Below are 13,556 nucleotides of genomic sequence, written 5' to 3'. Positions count from 1 at the left end.
TTTTATTTTAATTCAAAAATTTAAAATAGCTTTCAAATTCAGGAAAGTATGCCTGGACACAATGAAAAGCCTCATATACAGAGACAGATAAATTAAATTGTATATATTGCAGACAAGCCAAGTGTATGTATAGATTACATATTTACACTTTTATGTAAACCATATTTATACATTTTATTACATTTACAAAAAGAAGCTGATCTTCCACTACTGCTTACTACAATAATGAAAAAACATTTACATTGTGTCTTTTTTACTGTACAAACTTTTGCTTCATAAAAATATATCTCTGTACAAAAGAGGGATTTTTTTTTTTTTTACTTTTCTTTCTTTTTTTTTCCTTTTTCTTTTTTTTTCCTTTTTTCCTTTTTTTTTTCTTTTCTTTTTTGAACATAATGCAAGTCCTCTGGGCACAAGAATGGAGAAATGGCACACATCACGTCCCAGCCAGCTTGCAAAAAAATGGGATCAGACCCCTTCCTCTGCCTTTGTTGCTTGGGAACAGTAGAAAATGGTACATAATAGGTTGAAAGCAGCAAATCTTGTATAAAGACAGCTCCTGCTCTCCCTGCTTTGCTGTTGAAACGTCTCGGGTTTGTTTTACACACCTTGACACAAGCTTCTCCTTGCTATTGCATTGATGGAGTGGGATTTGGAAAGGTCTGAAAAGCAAATGTGGGACGTGTTGGGGTGTGTGTGTGTCCAACCTGCCTGCAGTGTGCCAGCAGCCTGGTGCTGGTGGCAGCTGGGGGATGTTTTTCTGGAGCTCAGAGAGCTGGGGGCAGATTCAAGCCCTGCTGCTGTGGGATGCTGCAAGGTCTGTGCTGACACGGGTGCCAGGATGCTGCAATCGTTGGCACAGGGGGCTGCTTTAGAGACTTGTTGTGCAAGGGAGCCTGGTCTGTTCTCTGTTATGGGGAGTTGGCAAAGCAAGGAAGCATAGGCTGTGGGTTTGGCTAAGGGCAGAAATCGCAGAATAACTCAGGTTGGGGAGGTGCCTCTGAAGTCAAACAGGGGCCAGAGAGCAGAGGTGAAGTCAGGAACCAGCTGCATCTCTGCATGCAGGAGGAGGAGAACCAGGGGAACGTCCCGACCTCAGTTACATCAGTGTGAGGGAGGGGCAGCCCCCAACTTCACTGCAGCAGCTCAGCTGAAGCAGAGGAATTGGACACAGCTGAGCCCTGGCCCCGGACCCCCAGAGCCCCACTCAGGGATCCCTCTTCTTACTTCACCTTCAACTTGCCTGGAGGCCACGTCAGTGGAGGGCAGGTACCCTGGCAGCCCCTCCTGGCTACCCAAAGGAGCTCAGGCCAACAAGCAGCTTTCTGGTTGCCTTTCTCACCTGTCTGATCATTTGGCATGAGCTGGGAGGAGCTCTGCAGCAGTGGCACTGAGCTGTCTGTGCACCCACACCTCACACGTGTGCTTCCACCCACCTCTCAGGTACAAATCAGAGCGACTTTGCGATGCTTTGGGGAGCAGATGGCATTTTTTGGCAGGCTGGCTGTTCAGACTACAGGCTGGAGAATGCTGCTTATTCTAAGAGCACTGAATGAGAGACAGAAGTAAAAAAAAAAAATAGTATATATTTATACATACACACACACACACAGAGTAAAAGAATAAACAAAACATAAAAAACTACCCTGTGGTTTTCATCAGACAAAACCTCGGCTGACATCAGGTAGGGGAGAGCCAGTGCTCAAATACAAGCAGAGATGTAAACACCACTCCATTTGTTTTAATTATTTTCCCTTCAAGTTTTCTGTAAGAAAAAGCTGTTTCATTGACTTACTGCTCTAAGTCAACAGTATTTCAGAGAGGTGCTCGACTTACAGTTTGGTAAAATGGCACTGTTGCCTTCTTGGACTCCAGCATGGTTCAAGAAACAGTGACTCAAATCAAACAGACTAAACCCCTAAATCAACAGGAGCAGCTCTCCTCTTTATTAGAGGAGGACATCACAAAGCATCGTTCTTTTATAAAGGAGGAAAAATGTCAAGTCCCCTTATCTGTACTCATGAAAGCCAAGCCAACCTTTCCGCCCCTGGGAAATAAAGGGAAGAGCTTTGGATAGAAATTAAAACTCTTATTGCATTGCCATTTGGAGGATCAATATGGAAAGGGCAAAGGCTTTTGAATGCAACTAGTTTTGGGGGGAGGTGGAAATCAGGATTTGTTATTTTTAAAGAGGTTTTTGTCCCTTCATGTCTGTCAGCAGTTTTCTTATGAGGGTTTTTGGGCACGGCTGACGTGGGCAGCTGGCTGCAGGAGCCAGGGATGGAGGGATGTTCCCTCAGCAGCCCTTGAAAGCAGCCTCGGGCTCCAAGAGACTTCATGTAAATTGGCAGAAGAAACCCGAACTCAACTAAAACGTGCCAAGGAAAATTAAATATAAGGAAGGGGAGAAAGGCTTGAAAAGTTTTCCCATTGAAAAGGCCCCATCTGAAAACTTCCACAAAAGCCCCGACTTCAACAAACCAACAGGTAACCAACAAAACTAAAGACAAAGCGAATACTCATCTTGCCCCACACTGGTATTTTCCATTAACTCCAGTCAGCACCTTGTGCAGTGCAACCTGGCTTCCTCCCTGTCTGTCCAAGATCCTCCAAAAGTGGAGGAGACCCCACGTACCCCCCTGCTCCCTGCAGCACACTGAGCCCATCACCTCGTTTCCACGGCCCTCCACTTCCCCAGGTCTCACTACCAGGCTGGTGCCCACCGGGAGGGTGGGAGAGAGGAGCTGTGCAGAGCAGATGTTTGCTTGGCTTCATGATCCATGGCAGGATGCAGAGGTGGACGAGGATGATGGAGCCATCTCTCAGGAGTAACACAGAGTCCAACAAGGCGTAGCAGCTTCTCCACAGCCTCAACAAGGTTGGAAGGAGGGAGATGGGGAGGGAATGGACGGAGACTAGTGAGGTGAAACACAATCATTTGCTAGATACGACCCTGGAGGAATCTGGGACAGTGGGAAGGGTGAGAGAGAAAGAAGCAGTTTGTGAGTGCACACAGAAATGTTGAGAAAACCCACAGCAGCTTTGTTACCTCAGAGTGAGAACCTGCCAGTCTAGAAATGCCCCTGAGGGCTGCCTGGGGCTTTTGTCTACAAACTACTTAATCCTCTATGCCTACGTGGTCAAACTTCCACACCCCTTGGTTCACCCTCCTCTGCATCTTTTGTACCACTGAACAAAACATCACAGTGCATGACCTCCCATACAGACTCGTTTTTTCCTCCCCTTCCCAGTGGTTGCTCTCATCGCAGGGACATTTGGGATTTGGTTTGTCGCTGCTCCCCAAGAGGCCCCGTCCCAGCTGATCACCAGACCCCAGAGATGGCAGTTCTGCTTTGAGTTGTGCCCAGGGCAGAGATCTCCTAGGCAAACCAAACCGCAGAGCGCTCCTTTGAACCACACTGATCCAGCTTAGGACAAACACGAGGCTCTGACAGCCTGAAAGTGGGAAGGAGGCACCCAGGGAGTTGGGATCAGCAGCACACAGACCCCCCGCAGCAGAAGGGCAGTATTTTATCCACAACCAGTTTCACCAGGCTGATGTCCCCTCTGCGCCCACTCACCACGCAGGGGATGAGTGCTATACAGCTGTGCACACAGTGCTGACTGTGAACTCTGTCTCGTTGGCCATGATGTCCGTGGGCTGCAGGTTTCTGTCATACATGGGGTTTTCAAACGTTGCTCTGACGTTGGTGTTTTCATGGCCCGCGTAGCCATTGAATGGGACTTTGGGTCTTCTTCTGCCAGGAAGAAAAACCCAGAGAGGTCACGGCTGCTCCTGCTGCAGCCCGCAGAACAGCACTGACAACGGCAGTGGGAAAGAAAAAAGCTGCTTTTCAAGAAGGTAAACAGCTGCGGGAAAGGCAGGAGGGATCTACAGCAAATCTCATTACAGATTTGTGGTACAGGAAGCTCTCTGGGCTTTGCCATAGTCCTACGTGTGCTCCCCCTGCACAGCATCCAGTCCACACAATGCTTTGAAGTGCAGTAACATTTCCACAGCAATGCACTGATCAGGAGAAAGAAGTCATTTACAACACACGCGAAGCCCAAGTATGAAATTTACTTTGCTTTATCCTCCTTAACGTTGCCACAAATCTTACTGATCGCCATAAAAGCCCTCAGCACTCTGCTCTCCCAACACCCCTGCATCTCTGTGCACTTTTGCTCTATTACTTTTTTTTACTTTCTGAACTAAATGAGAAACCAGGTCTGGAGGGAATGCTTTTAAGACAAGCTCACAAATACTTCTGTCAGCCCTCTTATTTTGTTTCACTTACTGTGTCATTCCTGAAACCCACCTGTGTTTGTAGAGATAAAGCACAAACCCTGCAATAATCAGGGCTATGAAAGGCACAAGAATGGCAGCTGCCACAGAACTGCTGTTTGATGCAAAATGGTGTCCTATCGATTCTGGATCATTTTCCATCATGCTGACGTCTGAAACACAGCAAAAGTAACCACGTTTCAAAGCAGCACTGCAAGAAGTGGGGTTTGCTCCAGTTACATCTTCAACAACAAAACAACAGGGTTAGAAGTGGTGCTGTGAAAGGTAATCAAAAGCTTCTGACTCGCAGGAAGAATGGTTTGGCAATCTAGCCTAGCTTAGTTCATCATCATTTATTTAGGAGCGTGATTAAAAGCAGATGTAAACAGATTAACCTTACTGATTTTTGGCCCAGCAGGGTTGAAAATTAATGCCAGGGACAGTAGAAACATCTCCTGCTCGATAACCTCCACTACCACCACAATGCAGCTGACAGCAATTAAGAGAAGAACTAGTAGTCACAGCAAAGTTACCCAGTCTCTGAAGACCAAACTGCCCGAACCCTTTGCCACGCACAAAGCCCTGGTACACAAAGGTGCCACTGGATGACTCTGATGAGACCTGGAACGATAAGAGACCAGAGATCAACAGATCTGTTCAACGCTTCCCTGGGTTTGTAGCACCCATCTTGTCACAGCCTCTTTCAACTTCATGCACAGCGTTCATTTAATTCCATTCCCTGGAAAAACATGACATCTTTTTAGAGGTCTAACTGCCCAGCAACTTGTTATGACTCTCACATCTCAAGGGGGGAAAGCATCTTGTTTGTGATAAAGAAAAGATGTGCTGATAGCGATGCCCTGAGCTCCAGCTGGCCGTGGGTCAATGAGATGCACGATGCCTGTGAGCTCCAGAGGGTCTCTTATGGGCATGGGAAGCTACCAGGCTCAGAAATCGGGGAGCAAAGCTGACTCCATAAGGAAAGATCAGCTCTTCTGACGTGATGCTCAGCAGATATAAATGAAACAAATTGTGTTGGTTTCTCCTCTGGTGTTATCTGGAAGACCTGCAGATAACCAGGCACAGGTAACCAAACACACAGCTGCACTGTGGGAGAGCTGACTGCTCATGGAACTGTTATCTCACGTACGGGAAGAATGGCCCACGTGCCCTCCAGGCAGGCAGGTCACTGGAGGATAACAGCCTCATTTGGGGAGTTATGTCCCCAGATGGGACAAATGCAGTGAGAGGAAAGCTGGGGTTATGACAGCAACGGATGAGTTGTGTCCAAGCACTTACATGTCCATCTAGAGCCCATTTATCATTTTTGAACTTGTTTACAAAGATCTCCACTGGCCCCAAAATCTGATAAACCTGGAGGAGCAGGTGCACGTCTTCCTTCTTGTAAATGCCTGGAAAATAAGTGACTTTTAACCATTAGATCACAATATCTCAATTCACATTTGAAGTAATTCACTTTCTCAGAGTGGGCAGCAACTCTTCCTATGCTCCTATCAGTGGCATCACTTGGAACCACACCACAAATTCTCAACCTCACATCTGTCCCCCAGGATATTAAAGACATTTTGCACACGGGAAGTGATTCAGCTGTAAATATTTCCTATGTGACACCAGATCAGTAACACAGTGCCCCTTGGGGGGCCAGAGACAAGGGATATTCACACCATTTAGTTGCTTGGATTACATTACAAGTCAGTGAGCTGGGTTGTGCTGCTTTCCAGGATGAGTCAAAGCAAACTCAGGCACAGGATTTGTTCGTCTTGGTCCACTCAAAGACTGGGGATTTCCAACTTCTGTCCAGCCCTATCACAAAGCCCAGACCACTCAGATAAAAGAGCACACTGCTCCTTGCCCAGCTGTGCCATTAACTACAGTGCAGTGAGTGTAAATCCCCACAAACAGCCGCGTTGGTTCCCTCACCAGAAACCTGGAGCTCCAGGCCGCTGTGGTCTATCAAAGTGGCATTGACTTTACTGGTGACAGGGTCAAAGCTGCTGACAGACAGCATTGCAGGCTGCTTTTTTCCCATGTATTCGTAGGAGCCTTTCCAGAGGGAATTTCTTGCAAACACATCAGCAGGCACTACAAAGCAGAGTAATTAGGGACAGAGAAACACAAGATACGATCATCATATGATCCTGTCAGCACTGCTACTTGTTTCCATTTCTCAGAAATCAAAATAGAGCGGATTTCTTTCTTGCCTTGAATTCAAAAATACGTATTTAAATATCTGAAATCCCACCCACTCTCTGTGCTATCACCACTGAGTACAAAGCCAAAGAGAGGAGAACAAACGTGCTGATGACTTTCATTTTGGTGTTTTGATAAAAAAAAAAAAAAACAAAAACCACAAAAGTTTTAAAAACAAACAAAACCCCCAAAACAAGTTCCTAGGAAAAAGCCAGCAAAGCCACCAACAAACCAAAACCAAACACAAAACCAAAAAAGCTCTAATGTAAAAATATCCCAGAGGGCTTCAGCTCAGAGCAGCGATGCTGGCGTTCCACTCCTGAAGGCGCCCGTTTGCTCTCCAGCGAAGCACGAAGGAAGGGGATGGGGCACCCAGGCTGCTCCCACCAGCCCAGCAGTGTGAGATGTGCAGGACCAGCTGCTTTTCTGGCTGCTCCTCTGCCACAGAGCCAACCCTGCCTCCTACCTGACAGCTTGGAGAGCGGTGGGTCCCGCGCTGTGCCCACCGGCCGGCCGCTGGGGCGGATGTCAGCTGGAAGAGAGGAAAGAAATCCACAGCCAAATGAACACCGCTGCACCTGACTCTGCTGAGACGCTGCTGCTGTGGTGGTGCTTATAAAGGACAGCCTTCACCTGACGTTGCTTGAGCACATAGCGGGGCTAACCACCACACAAGGGCTTCAGATGGGTTCAAGACTGCATGGTCTTGAACCAAGAGTTGAGCTTCGAGGCACAGAACGCACAGGTACAGACCGGGTTCAGCTTGTGCAGATGTTTCTAAGTGTAAAGCATCAAGCAGAAAGTGCCCTCGCTTCCCCCCGTTTTCTGGGATCCGTGCTGTGGTTGCTGCAACCGCTGAGCCACGCAAACCACGGCTTCTCTAAAGCAGCCAGGTAGCTCCAAGAGAATTGCTCTTTTCTCTCAGGCTGCAAATCCCCCCTCTGCAGAGATGGAGGCCAAAGCCACGCTGCTCAGAGCTCTTACCGAGGCAGATGGGAGGCTTCCCTGTCCAGCTGCCATCTGCTTTGCAGGTCCGATGCTCAGACCCTCCGGTGAGGTAGTACCCACTCTGACAGGAATAGATCAAGGTGTAGCCCAGAGATGGCAAATCCAGAGCCCCGACGTTGGCGTGGGAGGGGGTCTCAGGCTGCTTACAGTGGTGAGCTGAAAAGCACAAAACCAGAGATGCGATACAGCAGGCAGTCACACTCAGAAAGGCAGAGGAGCGTCACCAGCGATGTCAGCTGGGAGACAGATCTCTCAGAAGAGTGTTTTTTAGCAAAAGCTTTCTCTGCTCACTGAGGGACACAGTGCCATGCCTGGACTTTTACCAGCCAGAGGAATTAATTGAGACCATTTCCCATGCTTTGCTGCCAGATTGCTCTTCCTATCTGAAGCTCTCAGGGGATCCTTCACTCACTTCCAGCCTCCATGAACTCAACATCAGGCTCCATTACCCCTCCCCTTTTCAGGAAGAGAAGCCAAAACCCAATGATCTGAGCACCTTGTGCCTGACACATGGAGGAGGAGAAAGCTCTACTCACCCTCCCAGAGCTGGGCAGGAGTTTGAGCCTGTGATCAGATGGCCACTTCTGCATTCCAGCAGGGATGGGAGCGTTTGTGATGCCTTCCCTTGCAGCTGCAGGGCCAGGAAAAGAAACCGAGCAGCTGCCTTTCTCCTCTCTTTTAACTTCCATGCACAAAATGCTCCTCTGCAGGACACAGAGGCCCAGCAAGCTTAGCCAGCGATTTTAGTGGGTGCACCACAGGTCTGCTTTTGTATAACCTCACCTCACAGGACTGCTGTCCTGCTGATAATTTGTACCTATCTATACACAGCATCACACAGCAAGTCCTCAGCAGTGTGCAATAACCATAAATTCCTATCACTGCTCAATTAGTTCCAGGATTTGGCCACAGGAATCCGGGCTGAGCTCGTCCAGCTGCTGCCACCAGAGAGTGCCTGGCTGTGCTGCTGGCAACGTGTCACCACTTCTCCCCAGAAGTTATGGCCCAGAGCTCATCAATCAGGGGCCAGGAAGCTCACTTGCACCCATGCTGTAAATTTCCCCTTTCTGTAGCTCTCAAAGTGCTCATGAATGAAAACAAATCCTCGGCAGCCTTCATGAGGTATTATCTTCATTCTCGTTTTACAGAAGATGAAAAATAAAACCCAGAAAGGCTCAGAGAGTGATGGAGCTCACAGAGCCACAATGCTGCGTCCCAGAGCCCCACGCTGTGTCAGCAGTGACCACATCCAGCTCCGTGCTGCAGGCACAGAAGGCAACAACTCAGCAGCACGAGGAGTACAAAACACCTCCTGTTTCAACGTGCCTCGCACCAGGAGCAAAATCCCATTCACACCCACAGCTGTTGTGCAACCCTGCCATCTTCAATCCAACAAACAGGAGCTGGTAACTCTGGGGTCACACTCCCTTCACTGCAGTGAGTGCTGGGAAAGGGAAGCTGCCTCCCAGCACCGTGAACCCTCTCCCCAGTACCACTGCTCAGAGGTTTTAAAGCCCCCCCAGCTGCTCTCATGTGCACCTCCAGGGTTTGTTCACTGCACACTGTCTCACCACTACCCCACCTCACAAGGGAGAGGGAGAAGCTTTGTAAAGCTTATGATACAGAGGCCACTGTGGATATTACAGCTTAAGTACATTAGCTCAAATTCCTTCTGGTATAGCGGGGAAGAGATGATGGACAGCTTAAAAGGAAGAGCAACACGTTATTAAAGGCAGGGAGAACATGGCTCTGCCGGAGAGCCCTTCTGGCTCAGTGTTAACTGCAGTGCCTGGAGCACCAGCTCACATCTCGGCCATCAGATGTGGTTTCAGAAGCACAAAGCAAAGTCTCACCTCAAACCATGTCTCCGAGGAAAGGACAAGCTAAAAAAAAATCTCATCTGAAAGCAGAAGAGGCTGCTGGCATAATCACGTCAGCAGAGAGATGACAGCGCCGTCTCCCTTCTTCTTCAAGACTGTGTTTTTTTCAAGCTCTCCCGAAAAATTACCAGCTCTTCAATTCACAAGGCAGCAATGACAGAATGTGCCAGCAGTGACCACTGTGCCCACAGCTCCCAGCACTTACGGACACAGTCAGGCTGCACGCCGCTCCACGTCAGGTTGGGCAGGCAGGTCCTGGTGGTGGAGCCCTGCAGCAGGTAGCCCTTCTGGCACTTGAAGAAAATCATGCTTCCCACCTGTTCCCATAGAAGACAAAACATTGAGCTTGCAATGTAATTTACCAGTGCTTACAATGCAAGAGTACTTCTATCATTTTCCACCTTCTACGCAATGAAAAAGTGAGTTGCCTTCTTCCTGCACTCACCATCCTGCCATAGCTGGTGCCACACAGCTCCCAGAGCAGCTGTGAACGGGGCAGAGGGTTCCTCCATTCAGTGATAAGCAAAGCTGCTATGTCTTGAAAGCACCCAAAGCTAGCATCAGATTTAGCAACGCCCAAAATTTTTGCCAAAAGGGGCATTCAAAATAATTACCATCAACAAACAGCCCACAGCCATAGTACGAATGACAACTTGCATTGCAAACAGCAAAAAGGATCACAAAAACTGGGAGGTGACTCCTCGACACTTCCGAGGTGCGTTCGCTTTCTGCAGACTGCTCACTTCTTTGTTTTTGGACTCAACAGGACAGCAGATCTCACTCCCCGCTCCAGACAGACCAGATGTGACACTGCACGGCTGTGAGCTCTGCTACTGCAACAGGATTTGCTGTTAAACCTGAACACGCTGGAATGAAACTGCCAGGGAGGGCTTTGAGCATCCTCCTTTCCTCCCTAGCATGGCAGGACCGTGCAGTGCCCCTTCCCCAGGGCACCACACTGAGGGCACACCTCCCAGTGCTCCCTGCAGCCACTGGTGTGCAGGGGCAGCCCTTACACAAGTCAGGCTTGGGTCGTCTCAGGACTAATTAAAAACTAGGAATAGTACATTAAAACCCAGAATTAAGATAAATAATTGGCAGCAAGACTGCAAGTTCCTGGCAGGAGCATGGAAGGCAATATCCCAGCCCTGCACCCAGCTCTGCTGCACTGGGCATCCATGGGTGCAGGCCGGGCCGACCCCCTCCTTCACACTGTACAGACTACAAAAACCACCAGCAGAATTTCGTCTGACAATGAATGGAAACCGTGCCTCCGATCTGAATGCTAATTACACTGATAACTATTAATTAGCACCGTAATTAATACCATAAATAACCCATTAGCTGACGCCCTACCACCACTCGGTGCACACGGGGCACCACACGATGCCCTCTACCCACAGCAGCCCAGCGGTACCTGATAGCCCTGAGAGTTGTTCTGCATCCCGAAGAGCGGCACGCCGGGGTCTGCACACGTGGTCAGGGTTGGGTCTGGGGGCAGAGCAGAAGCAGTTAAGGGAGAAGCTGTGGAAGCCACACCGGAGCTCTGCCCCGGCACCGCGCTGTGCCTCTGCAAGGCAGCAGAAATACTTTGCTACAGAAGGAACGCAACAATAAGGAAAAACACGCGGATGTTTTTGTTCTGTAAACCCCCGATGGCTGCAATGCGACCCAACCAGAGGCACTCAGACACCCAGGAGAAAATTTAAGAATGCAGACCCTGTCTTGGAGTTGCTGCTCTGCCCGTGCCAGAGCACAGCACACAGCACTGTGCCCTTCCCTGCCCACAGCCCCACCACGGCACCCTGCTGCTTTACCCAGGGGCTGGAAGTTCTAATGCATCTCAGATGCATCATCTCTCTTAATGCCTCATTTGGTCTCTACCAGAAGATGAACGCACACAACTCACTAGCAACACTTGCTGCTACTCTTCCAGCATCTCTCTTTTTTCTTTTTCCCCAGCAAGTTGACAGCAGCAGCACACCACTGGGATCAAGGCAGAGATGCATTACTCTATTATCAGCATCTCAAACTGAGCAAAGGAACTGAAGTCTTGGTGTGAAAGGCAATTCAGCAGCAGCACCAGGATCTCTGCTCCTCGGGATCACAGCACAGAGCCCCACTGCCCCCAGGGGATGCCCTGGTACTCAGTGAAGGGACAGCTCTCCTAGCAGCACCTGGAGCGTTGTGCAGTCATGTTCCAACGAGATTCCAGTTTGCGTTCCCAGCCCTTTTTCTTCATCACACCACGGGAAGGACCACAGTCCCACAGCCAGCATCTCTCTATACTCAGTCAAAGCACTCCAATTAACAGCACTGTGCCAATCGAGACATAAACCCTCTAAGAAAAATCCAGGACAGAGTGGGAGCAGAGGCAGCCTGTCGCTCCTTGCTGCAGCTCCAGGGGAACGAGCACAACCTCTGTACCTGACAGCCTGGCCCTTACTGCTATGCCTTTCTTCCTCCCTATCCAACCGACCCATCTGTGCCCACCGAAGCATTACACACTTCGTGGTGCTCTCCCCGTGTCCTGGGAGCACTGCTGACTCACTGAACAAGGGACCCACAACGTGGCCCACGTGGGGCTGCAGCACAAGCAAAGTCATTTTCCGTCATTCAGCTCTGCTGAGCTTTTATCATTCATCACTGAAGCGGTTTCCATGGAAGCCCCCAGGTAAGTCAGCTTCTGTGAGAAATGATGAAGAGCCCCAGGAGCTGGTGGAGGTGGAAGGGATGGATGGAGCAGGGCAGAGGGCACAGCTCTGCCTCCTGACTGCACCCATCCTGTGTGCCTCACAAACGGGTGAGATCTGACTAAGCAGAACCCTCTGGGTTCAGCTACCTGCCCCCAGGGCAAGGCTTTGTAGACACAAACCTTCCCCTTCCCACGGTTCGGACTGGGGAGATGTTTCCCCAGCACAGCAACAGGAATTGCTGCTGGATGCACTGCACCTCTGCAGCTTCGTGGGTCTGCAGTGCCATGAATGGAGGACGGGATTCTGGAGGAGGGATGAATGCCTGGATGAGGCCTTAGAGAGAAATCTGGCATGGGCATTTAAAGCCACAATTTATATTAGGAGGCAGTGCTCCCAGCTGCTTGCATGTGAGAAGACCACGGGGACACCAACGTGGAAGGAAAAAACTGACTTTCAGGCCACCAGGATTTTACGTTAACAGAATCAGGGACACACTGAAGCTGCAGCTAGCGAGCCAGAATGACTGAGGTCAGTCTGCACCCCAGTGAGGGCAGGCAGCACGGTGGTGGTGAAGGAAAGCAGCACAGAGCCTAAGCAGTTATGTCACCACAGAGCCCAGGAGTTCAAGACTGCAGCCAGAGTTTTAAATTGGCACAGAACACCGTGACTAATTATCATTATAGACCTCTCTGAGGCTTCAAAGGGTTCTGGAAGCCCCAGGAAACAGTCACATGAAGCATGTCTGGAGATTTCAACCTGAATACCAACAGCTAGGCAAAGCAATTTGTAGGACTCCGTCCTCTCTGTACATCACCTTCATGTTCTAGGAGCTGCTGCTCTGCCATTCTGGATAGAATGCAAACGCAGCAGAGAACACAGGAGCTCTCACATGCACATCTGGGCAGAACTGCAGTCAATTGCACGTTCAGGCCCAGAAACGGGACTTAAAACCCAGAAATGAAAGAAAACAACAAAAGCAACCCAACCCGCTCTTCTGCAAACGAAGATGCAGACCAACGACGCTCCCCCTGCAGGCCCAGGCCAGAGGAGGTGCCCTTACCTATGCAGCTGGGCTGGGTCCCACTCCACGTACCATCGGACTGGCAGAACCGGCGTGCTGAGCCCACCAGCACCATGGGGGCCAGGCAGGAGAAGGACACGGAGGAGCGGTACGTGAAGCCTCGCTCCTCCCGCCGGCCCTGGGCGGGGATGCCTGGATCTCCACAGAACACAGCTGTAACAGCAGAGAGCAGGGGGTGGTGATGACCTCTCCAAGAGCAGGCAATGCTAATGCACCAGCAGCGGGTCCATTAATGGGCCCAGGCTCACTGCTCACTACCACGGAGCTCAGTGATTGACCAGGGGATGACTGGTGGCAGGAGGCGTTGCTGGCGACTTTCCTTATAATTCTCTCTTTTTGCCAATTGCTGTTAATTAACTTCTACTTCTCCCCATCTTTTTCTTTTTCCTTTTTTT

The 13,556-nt window shown here is 49.8% G+C and overlaps 2 protein-coding genes across 2 annotated transcripts in view; one reads left to right on the top strand and one right to left on the bottom strand.

Moving 5' to 3' along the window:
* Nucleotides 1–332: 332 nt before the first annotated feature.
* LOC104914284 (CUB and sushi domain-containing protein 2-like) lies at nucleotides 333–13,540 on the bottom strand. The gene is made up of 11 exons (XM_010723317.3): nucleotides 13,141–13,540; nucleotides 10,802–10,875; nucleotides 9,590–9,701; nucleotides 7,481–7,660; nucleotides 6,963–7,028; nucleotides 6,227–6,388; nucleotides 5,585–5,697; nucleotides 4,819–4,906; nucleotides 4,320–4,458; nucleotides 3,582–3,758; nucleotides 333–2,963 (listed from the first exon to the last, which is right to left on the bottom strand). Exons 1-10 carry the CDS (start codon nucleotides 13,214–13,216, stop codon nucleotides 3,599–3,601), a joined length of 1,170 nt encoding a protein of 389 aa, XP_010721619.1. The 5' UTR covers nucleotides 13,217–13,540; the 3' UTR covers nucleotides 333–2,963; nucleotides 3,582–3,598.
* The window catches only part of COL9A2 (collagen type IX alpha 2 chain), a 14,024-nt gene continuing 13,682 nt past the window's right edge, over nucleotides 13,215–13,556 (top strand). Inside the window, 1 exon segment of the mRNA XM_010723421.2 lies at nucleotides 13,215–13,316. Coding sequence (XP_010721723.1) covers nucleotides 13,215–13,316 — 102 coding nt within the window.

Source organism: Meleagris gallopavo, chromosome 25, assembly GCF_000146605.3.
Source record: "Meleagris gallopavo isolate NT-WF06-2002-E0010 breed Aviagen turkey brand Nicholas breeding stock chromosome 25, Turkey_5.1, whole genome shotgun sequence".
Taxonomy (NCBI): Eukaryota; Metazoa; Chordata; class Aves; order Galliformes; family Phasianidae; genus Meleagris; species Meleagris gallopavo.
The sequence above is the reverse complement of the archived record's forward strand: the minus strand, read 5'-3'. Positions and strand labels throughout refer to the sequence as shown.